At 35.6% G+C, this 12,212-nt stretch overlaps 1 protein-coding gene across 9 annotated transcripts in view; it reads left to right on the top strand.

Annotated features, from left to right (window-relative positions):
• asap1b (ArfGAP with SH3 domain, ankyrin repeat and PH domain 1b) overlaps positions 1 to 12,212 on the top strand; it is a 157,166-nt gene that overhangs the window by 67,503 nt on the left and 77,451 nt on the right. For all 9 annotated transcript variants that reach the window (XM_087309328.1, XM_087309322.1, XM_087309325.1 and 6 more), the window contains one exon: positions 4,811 to 4,883. In XM_087309328.1, the coding sequence (XP_087165454.1) occupies positions 4,811 to 4,883 (73 nt within the window). The remainder of the gene's footprint in view (positions 1 to 4,810; positions 4,884 to 12,212) is intronic.

Below are 12,212 nucleotides of genomic sequence, written 5' to 3'. Positions count from 1 at the left end.
CGCAGTCACTAATACAGAAATAAAACCCATTATTGGGCACATACAGTTGAAGTCAGAATTATTAGCCCTCCTTTGATATTTCCCAAATGATTTTTAACAGAGCAAGGAACTTTTTGCAGTAGGTCTGATGATATTTTTTTCTTCTGGAGAAAGTCTTATTTGTTATATTTTGGCTAGAATAAAAGCAGTTATACACTTTTTAAACTCCATTTTAAGGTCAAAATGATTAGCCCCTTTAAGCTATATTTTTTTTTCGTTAGTCTACAGAACAAACCATCGTTATACAATAACTTGCTTAACTACCCTAACCTGCCTAGTTAATCTAATTACCTAGTTAAGCCTTTAAATGTCACTTTCAACTGTATGAAAGTGTCTTGAAAAATATCTATTAAAATAGTATTAACTGTCATCATGGCAAACATAAAATAAATATGTGATTAGAAAAGAGTTCTCAAAACTATTATGTTTAGAAATGTGTTGAAAAAATCTCTGTTAAAAAAGAAATTGGGGGCAAAAATTAGGAGAGGGGGCTAATAAGTCTGACTTCAACTGTAGGTGTTTTAACCTGATTGTTTAAAAGCACTGATAGACTTAGAAAATTTCTACGTGGATGTGTGCGTACAGTTCTGAATGATATCTCAGTATCTCAAGCATAAAACCGTCAGACATCCACTAGGCTGTTTAGAGCTGACCCCAGAGCGATGAAAGGATCCACAATCGAATAGAACACACAGACACTCAAAGTACAGTCTTTTTTATACACAAGGCTGAGTGTACTCTCAGCCGTCTGTATCAAAACTGGTTAAAAACCGGTTATCTACATTCAGGCTGCTATATTGTTACTACACAAAGCCTATAAAAAGGGAAATCACTTTAAACAGCATTAACACTTAAAAATAATGTTAAAATCACTTTAGACACCATTAACATATAGCAATACGAATAGGAAAACAATTGTTTCCAATTATTAAGCCCTTCAGTTCTGGAAACTAGTTTTGACACAGAAAATAGAGTTTTGACACACAAAAATAGGGACAAAGACACTCCAAGTGAACATTCCTAATTATATTCTGAAATTAAAAATTAAAGTTAAAGTCATTTTAAACATTATTCAGGTACTTATATGTATAAAATAATGAGAAAAAGGATAAATGTTGATCCTTGCTTGACACTGATTGGAAGACAAAAAACCTGATTCGTCACTGCTAGGAGTACTTTTAGCTTACCATTGATTATTGAATCAAACTAGACCTTTGGCATCTCACTCAACAATGACAGAAAAGTTTTGATAATATTACTATTTAAAGACTTTTCTGTTGTCGCAGTTTGTACAAAGACACAATGATGGAAAGGTAAAAGCTGTTTTCCATATTGAGGATAGGATATGGCTAGGAACTATGCTCACATCATAATAATCAAGGATCTTTGCTGCCATATATGCATAGACTGATATAATTTTCTGATGGTCTGATAACCTTGGATTAAAAATTTCACGCTATTATGATGTTGTTATTACTGCACTAAAATAAGTTATTTTTGAATGTATTTGTAAAAAACTTTTTCACCCTTTGAACACAATATATTTCATTTTTGGAAACATTTATAATATTTTGAACAGTAAACATGTCAGGCTAAATAATTGAAATAAATCATTTACATTTACAAATTTCTTTACGACACATGAAAAAAAACCTTTACATATACATTAGGAACTGTATATCATCATTTTTTTGTGTAGTTAATACCTTGACTTTTCCAAACCTTGAAATCGTCCCATGCATACTGCCATTCCATAACTGCAATGGGCGCAATCGTATATGTTGGAAGCAAAGACTGTAAAAGATATGAAGTCACCCATGGGTTTCTAAAGAACCCAAAAGAAAATACCAGTAGGCGTGGCCAACCGTCTGCATTTTCTTCGCGTGTCATTGCACTGACTGGGGGATACCAAACAAGGACAAAAAGAGGAGGAACGTGAGCGTAGCTACAGGCACCTGCTAGCATATTGCTTAGACAGGCTTTTCTAGAGGAAAAACGCTTAATACTTTATTACCTGCGAACCGTTTATGTTCTGACCACATGTGCTTGGTTGTATAACATATTAATAAAGTGTTTAGACTTTTTAAAATTATTGTTGTAATACATTGAGCCACTAAAAATTGATCTTATAATGTTTTTCTACAGGAGGAAAATGCTAATTACTTCCAAACACTTCAGATATAGTCTGTGTTAGTAAATGTAAGGCTATTTATGAAATCCAGGCATAACACTGTACGAGGCTGAATTATCATATGCATTTGTTTATATTACAAAACATGTCTTTTTGACTCATGAATTTCCATACTGACTACAAAGGCAGATACTGATAAGATCAGGGCCTGTTGTGTGGACTTTGTGGGTTTTATGATGTGGTTACATGTTGATTGGTCAGTTTAAATGTCTCAGCATTTGGGCTTTAGTGACATGATCAAGAAAGATGCAAAATAGGTGGTAAACTCGAGCTCTGCCTCTTTTCCTGCCCTCTCTTTTACATCTCTGTGCTTTCTGCTCTGCTCCTCTCCTCCTCTGGAGTCTATCTTCTATGACTCTACTGCAATCAGGCTTCTGGGCCTGCTCTCTTTGTCTCTCTCTTTCTCCCCCTGTGTCTCTACTTTTACCCCTGGTAACTTTAATTTTACATTTAAGCTGGGTACAATATATATAATATTTTATACAGTTATTTTGTAATTAATCCAGTTGTAACCATAAGGAGTTATTGTCATTAAATCATCTCATTTTCAAGTATTTGTGAATTACTTTTGATTTAACATCAACATTAAATTGTTTCATATTGCAATAAAATACAATCACATAATATCAACACTCTCTCACATTTATAGCTATTAATACTGCCCTTATTTTTCGATTTTGGTATGAGATTGCAGAAGAATGGTTTGACTAGAAATGTACAGTTTATTTACCATCATGCTGATAACTTTTTAGTCGCCCGGCAGAACTACAGTTCGAACCGCTATGGTTTAAAACCCATTCTTACAACACCGTATGACAACGTTTTGAGTGTTCTAGAGCCGACAGCTAATCAATCGGTCAGATTCTGGAGTGCATTACAGGTCTAAAGAAAAATATAAATGATAAATGATCTTAAATAAAATAAATACATTTATAGAGATGGTATATAAGTATATAATTTAATTCGCCTGGGAAACGGAGGCCACGTGACTGGTTTGTGAGCACAATTAAGTGCACACAGCATGCCATATCATATGATAATTGTAGGAAATAATTCCAAAAGGCAACTGACTCTGTAAAGCCACATAAAAAAAAAAAAAAAAAACTAATAAAGATGTATATGCTGAGTCCAGCGGCTAATCAGCTGAAGTGACGGCGACCAGCGAGACCTAGCTGTCACTTAAGTGACCACACCTTTAATTATGCAGACTTAATCTAAAGGAAAAGGATGAGTTATTAAAAAATTTCCCCCCCCTTACAGTTGTCATGAAGGCTAATATTGGCTATATGAATCAAAATAGTTCCTTGTACCAGGCTGTAAACACCTATTTTTTTGCTGTAAAGTTGGCCATTTTAACAGTGGGGTCAATAGAAATTTGATCTGTATGGAGCCAGGACTAGTTCCATAGAATTTTGATGAATTGCAATTTCAGTTACTTCTGTATTAGTTTCATAAAGGAGAGCAGGAGGTTGCTGCTTGATTAAAAGTTACCTATCTGGGGACTCTTCAGATGCAAGATGTCATTTCCCCTGCTGCAGCCATGTTATGGCGGAAAGTGGAGTGTTTCTTTAAACTACGGTCTAATTTCTGTTATAGTGCCTATTGTGGCAGTGCTTTGTTTATTGTTTCATATACTTGTGTTGTTTTGCTGTATCTGCCTAAAAATTGTATAAGGGTGCTTTAACACCTCTAAATTGATTGTTTTGTTCTGAATCAGGTATTAAAATGTTGATATGTTTATTTTTGTTCTTGGTGCGGTTCACTTTCATGTTCGCTTCAAGTCACGTGTGAGTAAACTCTCCTCACATTGGTCAATTTCAGGGTTTATTTTTCAGTCCCACAAATACAGCTGAGCTGTCATTCGTTATTATTTGCAGTCTGATCACAAAGCCGATCGATGTTGATCTTTATTTGGAGAGATCAGTGCAGAAATGAACAAAACAAAAGGCCTAACGCAAATTATTATACAATTAAAAAATGGAAAAATTGTCAGATGGTAATTTCAGTCAGTTTTGCTTACGGATTAACATCACTAGATAATATTTCAGCATGTTTTCACTTTCATATTCGACATGAAATGCACACTTACTGGTTGGTATGGCATCCCATCCTACTCATAATTTTCTATTCATATAGCCGTATATATTGCTATTACTTATCCATAATACACTGTGATATAGCCTGGTTTGTTTGTTTGTTGCATCGTTTTACTTTCTCACTACAATCGATCCACTCCAGAGGTCGTTTCAATCAACTGGGAGCACCTCATTCAGACGAACTCAGACTATTTTGGCACGGATCTGAGAGCGATTGCTAGATGAACAAATTCCAAATAAACTGCACCAACTGGGCTAACGAGACAGATTCCGAAACAAACATCTCGGTGTAAAAGCGCCCTGAATCTCTACTGAATCAGTACAGTCCAAATCTGCAAGGAATTTTTTGCACTGTTCTTTGTTCAGATAACTGTTTTTTTCCTCCCCACAATATATTTAATGTCTTATTGTATTGAAATATTACACTGATATGTTGTAATATTACAACTTTAGTAATTCACATCTCTCATTTGTTTGTCCACAGGCTTTGGATCAGGACAGAACGTCTTTGCAGAAGGTCAAGAAGTCAGTCAAAGCCATTTACAACTCTGGCCAAGGTACATACACAACACACACACAAGGAAACACACAACATATTTTGATAATGCTGTACTAAGTATGCATTCAAATTAATAGTCAAAATGAAGAGGCAGTATTAAGGGTATGATGTATTTTTAGAGCTTGTAGAGGAGTCTGTCTGTAATATTATTAAAACAAATTGCCAGATTACAGTGAGCGTCAACATGTTCTTGGCTGAGACCATGCAAGCTAGTTTCATCCACCCCCACAAACACCCACCTACCTAATCTCTCCTACACTCAGACTGTGCCGATGAGCGCTGCACTCAGGTGTGTTTAAACCTATTCCTGGGGAATATGCCAAAATATAAATCATTAAAATAACATAACTTGAAATATCTAACATACAGTAGTAGGCTTGGGCGGTATTACGGTATTATGGTATACCGCGGGATCTAAAAATAGCAACGGTGTCAGTTTCAATACCGTTATACCGTCATAAAATATTAAATATCCTTTATTTAATGCCTACAAAAACGTATGTGTGGTTGTCATCACGGGACAGTGTGGAGGAGAGAGGGAAAGGAAGGGGGAGAGGGAGGGAGAGAAGGGGGAGAGGGAGGGGGAGAGGTGACGTGACCAGTCGCGCTTCAAAGTGTCCTGCAGTTTGGGAGTTTCGACTGAACAGAAGGGATATGTGGTTAATATGAACGAGAGGTCTGCATTAGAGCTGAAGATCTTTGACCGAACCCGGCGAGACCCGAAAAAATCCAAATCCCTGCATTAAAATCCATCCCTGCAAAGGTGAAACAAATGATGACGAAGTAGTAAAAAAAGAGAATTTTGACGGCGGTCAAGTCAGTCACTAGCTCAGAAGGAGCGGGTATTCCAGCCGCAGGTATTTCGCGGTCGCTCATACACTGCGTATTACGGTAGAGCCCTAAACCGCAAGCTGACAGGTAAAAGAAGAGGCCATTCGCTAAAGTGAAACTGCTGTCATGGAAAATGAAATGCATGTTCCTGACTTGTAGAAGATGAACAAACAATCTTACCAAAAACTTGCAAAATCAGCCGGATCAGAACTCTGCATCTCGACCTGTAGCCGCAGGAAAGGGTGTTCAGTTCTGCTGGACGCACCATGAGTGAGAGACTGCGCTAAAGCCAGTGGATTTAATAATGTTCCTCCACAAACACACGTAGCCTAATCTTGGTGCGTAAAGGGTTTTTAAATTATAAATAAATATTAATTAAACCATATAATCATAATGTAGACAGAGTATACAGGCTAATGGTGGCATTATTCTTTTATTATTCAGCTTCACCGCCGCCCTAATGCCAGATTGTGAAGAGAAGTGGAGAAACACATCTTGCAGAGCCTTTATCTTAATTTCATTATTGCCAAAATACCCGTCATCATTTAGAGTTTATTTTAATTTGATTTGTTAAGCAAGATTACTTTTCATTGGTGTGTTGGATAATTTAAAGGCTAAGTGCATGTACCTAGACCTATAGAGTGCTGAGATGTTACGATGTTACAGCTGTAGGACTTATTTTATTTCTTTGTTCCAACTTTCAAGTGGCCTATAGTCTACGCTTGTTACGAATAAATGATGTTAAAACATATAAATGACTCATTCTTAAAAAAAATGCATTAGAGCTGTGTGCATGAGCACATTTTAATGTAGGCTGTGAACGGGTTTGGGCTGTATAAAGCTGTCAATCAAAATGTACCTGTCGGACTCGGGACCTATCGGGTATAACTGCTGTTCCGCGGGAGCCGGCCAGATTTCTTACGGTGTGGGAGTAAATTTCTGAATAAATCGCGGGAGAGATTGTGTGTGTGTGTGTGTGTGTGTTTGTTTGTGTGTGTGTGTGTGTGTGTGTGTGTGTAAAAGGGAGAGAGAGAGAGAGAGAGAGGTGCTGTACGTCGCTTTGCGCTCTCTCTCTCTCTCTCTCTCTCTCTCTGACCGCGAGCCTAAGGTCGCATAGAATGTATTCAGTTTCTGAATGGTTTAGGCCTAAGCCAACAGTTTGGTGACGCTGTCTGAGCCTTACGTCATAATTTTTTTTTATTACGCCGGTAATACCGGATACCGGGGTAAAATATGGAGGCGGTTTGACGGTATCAAAATTTGGATACCGCCCAAGCCTATACAGTAGTAGTTTTCAAACACCTGCACTGTCCTTTTTATTTTCATTTATTCTAAAGGCTTGCACATAGTGGATGTGCATGACAACTGAAATCTGCTGCTTAGGACTAGCAGTGTGCCCTGCATTTTGCTTATTTACGTCTGTTAGACTTATTAGTTTTATTCATTTTCCATATATTTTATTCGTATTCTTTTTATATTTGTTGTAGGAACAAATAAGTAACAACTCGATTTTCTCGAAGCCCTGACAACATTTGCTTTCAAGGCTATAACAGCACATTCAGCATGCAATCCTTAATGGAGCTGCCAAATATCACCTAGTTTCAGGGCAGTGTCTCATGGCTATGTCCGAATATCAGTTTTAAAGTGCAGAAAGTAAATTATTGCAGCGGTTATTTTTTTCTTATTACAAGATTCATTCATTTACATGTTTCACTTTTCTTGCATCACAATAGTGATCAATCCACAAGTTTGCAATCTCTTGAGTTTTTTTTGTTGAAAAGTAAATCAGTTTTAAATGGCAAGAGTTCCTGTGTGGATGAAAGTAACAGTGTTATTTATTCCCTACTGCTAATAGCCATACCTTATTTTTCATTTCCACATTGGAGTTTGCAGTGTTTAGATTCATATGTTTTATAAAATGAATGCATTTTTTTCAATAATATTAATTAAAAAAAATCAAAGATTGTAGAAAATTGTAAACTTTTCGCGTTGATGGGTTGCTTTTGAAAGATTTGGTGGTACTGACATTTAAAATAAAAATGCAGTTTAATATTTTTTGCAAAAAAACAAAAAAGGACAAACTATGCTTGCAGTTATAAACAAGTTTGTAGTCAGATACAGTTGAAACCAGAAGATTACATACACTGTAAAAAAGGCACATAACCATTTAAAAAAAGTCAGATGTTAATGTGACTAACCTTTTTCCTCTTTTAGATAAGTTAGGATGATCAAATTTGTTTCTGTTATGCTTAATAGCTGAATAATGAGGGATAATTTTTTTAGAGAAACTGTTAGAACTTTTCTTAAAAGCCAACTTTACTTACATATAATATTATTACAACTCTGGAAAAGCTCAGATGATGGTGTTAAAGTTTTGGAAGTTTCTGATTGGCTAATTGACAACATTTGAGATAATTGGAAGCACAATTGTAGAATAAAAATTCTTAACCATGCTGCTTCCTTGTGTGAAAACATGAGAAAATCAACAAGCCAGAATCACAATAAATAAATAAATAAATAAATGAATGAATGAATGAATGAATGAATGAATGAATGAATGAATGAATGATAGATAGATAGATAGATAGATAGATAGATAGATAGATAGATAGATAGATAGATAGATAGATAGATAGATAGATAGATAGATAGATAGATAGATAGATAGATAGATAGATAGATAGATAGATAGATAGATTGATTGATTGATTGATTGATTGATTGATTGATTGATTGATTGATTGAACTGTTTGGCCGAAATAACCAGTGTTACATTTGAAAGACAAAGGGGAAAGCTTACAAGCCTAGGAACACCATCCTAACGGTGAAGTATGGGGGCGGCAGCATCATGTTGTAGGGGTGATTTGCTGCAGGAGGGACTGGTCCACTTCACAGCATAGATGGCATCATGTAGAAAGAACATTAGGTAGAAATACTGAAGCAGCATTTCAAGACATCAGCCAGGAAATTAAAACTTGGCCACAAATGGGTCTTCCAAACAGACCATGACCATAAACATACTGCCAAATTAGTTAAAATATGCTTTAAGGACAACAGAGTGAATGTTTTGGAGTGGCTATCACAAAGTCCTGACCTCAATCCTATAAAAAATTTGTGGACAGAGTTGAAAAAGCTTGCGTGAGCAAGACACCCAACTAATATGACTCAGGTACACTAATTCTGTAAGGAGGAATGGGCCAAAATTGCTTCAAACTATTGTGAGAAGCTTGTGAAAGGATACCTAAAACATTTGACCAAAGTTATACAGTTTAAAAGCAAAGCTAAAAAAAATACCAAAGAAATGTATGTAAACTTTTGACTCTTTGGAAATTAATAAAAATTAGTCAAATTTAAATCATTTAGGTAATCCTAACCGACCTGAACTAGTAAACATTTAGTATGATTTACCACCAGACATTTCTTTTTAAATAATTATGTTCCTTTTTTTAGAGTGTATGTTAACATCTGGTTTCAACTGTATATTTAAAGTAGGCAAGATTAAGCCAATAAATAGCAAATATTGTTGTGTTACATTTGACCCACTCGTGTGTTACTTTTTTCCCTACTGACAGAGTCAAAAGTAACAATGTGCAATGTATGTTCAAATTGAAATTATTTTGAAGTTGTTCTGCATTTGTTAAAAACACCTGCTGGTATTGATCGACAACACTTATGAACTGAACACTTATGAAAGAATATGTTTAGAACAATGATTAATGACCCTGCTTTATCATCTGTTTGTATGCCTGTATAAAAACTGGCCTTGAAGGACTGCCTTAAAGCAACCAGAATGGAACCTTGTTTGTTTCTTCTGTGTCATTTGTTCCCTTGCTGCAAAAACATTAAATAATTCTGAGAATCTTTGATTTTGACACCTTCTATCTTGGAGGTTTGTCATTGATTAGGTTGCACATGAACTGCCACTATTGTCAGAATCCTTGCAGAATCCACCCACCGCCCACACACATTCTATTATGCCTCATTCCAGGGTATCTTTGGGGTCTTTAAATGTCCTAAATCTTTGGCCTTAAGTCTTAGATCTACTGAAATGTTGTTTTGTAGGTCTTGAATCTTTTTTAACAGGTCTTCATTTTCCTTTGATCATGTATTGACCAAATTCTTCAATGCAGAAGTGCATTCAGTTTTGCGATTGTTTTAGATCTTCCGATTCAGTTGTCTGTGGGGAAAAAATGACTAGGAATAATAAACCACAGAAAACGGTCAAACTACTTGCTCTAAAAAGAAGTGGTTGCATTATTCAGACAAAGCAGAATCATAATATAAGAAAATATCAGGTTGCAACATCAAGCAGCAGTACAAGCTGTTTAAAAATTAAATAAATAAATAAATAAATACAGATTTATTTTTAGCCTTTTTGCCCTTATTAGATATGACAGTATTGAGACAGGAAGCGAAGTTGGAGAGAGGAGGGGGGTAGGGAAATGTCCTCGAGCCGGAATTCGAACTCAGGACACCCTGACGTGCTACTACACCATATGTTGGCATGCTAAACACTAGGCTATTACGCCGCTGAGAATGAGCCGTTTTTCACGTCTAAAAATGAATAGAAGTGAATGTCTCAAACGGTTCGTCAACAGCCGGTATGGGATTGAGTGGAAAGAGAGGAGACTTCACCGCCAGCCATTAAGCTTCTTTTATTTTCTCTATTTACTTATTTACTATTTATGTATTTATTTATTTCCCTTAAATCTTACTTTGATCTGCTCTGTTAATTGTTGGGTTGTCTAGGTTACTGTTGTATATTTGTTGGAGAACGTGAGTTTTTGATTCTCTATTCATTCTTACTTAGTTGTGACACATGGTTTGTTTCGATTGTTTTGGTTGTAATAAATTTATTCATTTAGACAACTTAGTTCAAGTGTACTCTTTATGTTGCATTCCCTTGATGGATTAATTCTTTTGTGTTGATTAAAAAAAAGGGTTCGTAACAAAGTTTTAAGACAAAAAGATTAAAATGACTACGCCCGCTCGTACGCTAAGCATTAAGGTAAATAACAGGGGTGTCAAAGTCAAAAGGTTGCAGCCCTGCAGAGTTAGTTTCTGCTCTGCTTTAGCACACCTACCTGTAGGTATAAAAAAAATCCTAAAACACTACAACTTAATCAGGGTTGGAACTAAACTGTGCAGAGCTATGGCACTTCAGAAACTGAGTTTACACCTGTAATGCATAGCTATCAATCCACCTCAATCAACAATCCATCACAATTATACTTTTTATTTAAAATAGTATTTAATTACTTTCCTTACAGTAACATTTGCTTAAAAGTTCTATATTTATTTATTGCCAAGGATACTGACCTGACCTATATATATATTATGAATGTAGACTGAGGTAATTAGAAACTATGTTTTGTTCTATTCTTGGTAAGGGTTATAGGGTTAGTGGATGGATGTATTTAAAAATTAATATAAAAAATCTAACTAATTTATTATTGTATAATTAAATGTATTAAATTTTAATCATTATTTGATATCTCAAGTGAATATCTGAGATATTCTGAAAAATCCTTAGCATTTATCCGTGTATAAGTCTAAAATTTCTTTCATAATGGTCTTAAAAAATGTCTAAAGTCTTAAATTTAACTTGGTGAAACTTGCAGAAACCCTGTCATCCACACTAGCAGTGACTTTTGTAGCTCCCTGTCGCTCTGGGTGGTGACCTGCTACAAAAACTGTACAAGCCCACCTGGTTGCCAGTGGTTGCTGTCACTCTCATAGGTGGAGGTCGCCGGAAGTCAGTCACTCTTTGTTGAAATGAACGATGGCTTATTGGTATGCCACTATGAGTTGATAGTAGTGTGAATGAGACTTTATGAGTATGTTTGATACTCTATTCTTTATGTATGTAGGTATTTTTAAACTGTTTTAAATGTAATAGAATAAAAAATGTTTGAAGTGAGAGATGAATGAAACTCTTAAGATGTCACTTTGTTAAATTGTGATTCAAGAACATACTCTGTCCCTCAGTCAAAAGTGATAGATTGAGAATCTTTTCACTTTATGAATTGGAATGCTCTTCAAAATGTCAGTGGGGATTCCCCATAGAGATAGTGCTTAAAGTTCCTGTGAAGTGTGCATTTTTCAGACTCATGACAGCCACAGTCTATAATAATAATAGTTAGTCCGACTTGCCATTTCTCAGCTTTAAAATAAAATTTTTTTGTCATTCAAATGGGCCCATGCTGTCATCTCTGGGCTGATGCAGACCATACCTGCAGACTGTGGTGGTTCACGTAACATTAATGCACAATTCACCCCAAAGGAAATCATGTTTACACTGTTGCTTTCCCTTTATACTCTTAAGGCCCAAGGTGTTTTTTACATGAATTTTTTATTTCTCTTTGCTATTTGGGCTTAGTGGAACTTAATTAGAATAAAACCTATATATCATCTTTTGAAATGATGTACTTTTAGAGAAAAAATAGAGAATGTCCGTATATGTGAACTCAAGGCCCGAATTTACATAAAACACTTT

The sequence above is a fragment of the Danio rerio genome, chromosome 24, assembly GCF_052040795.2.
Source record: "Danio rerio strain M-AB ecotype USA chromosome 24, GRCz13ab, whole genome shotgun sequence".
Classification (NCBI taxonomy): Eukaryota; Metazoa; Chordata; class Actinopteri; order Cypriniformes; family Danionidae; genus Danio; species Danio rerio.
This window is presented reverse-complemented; position numbering and strand designations above follow the sequence as displayed.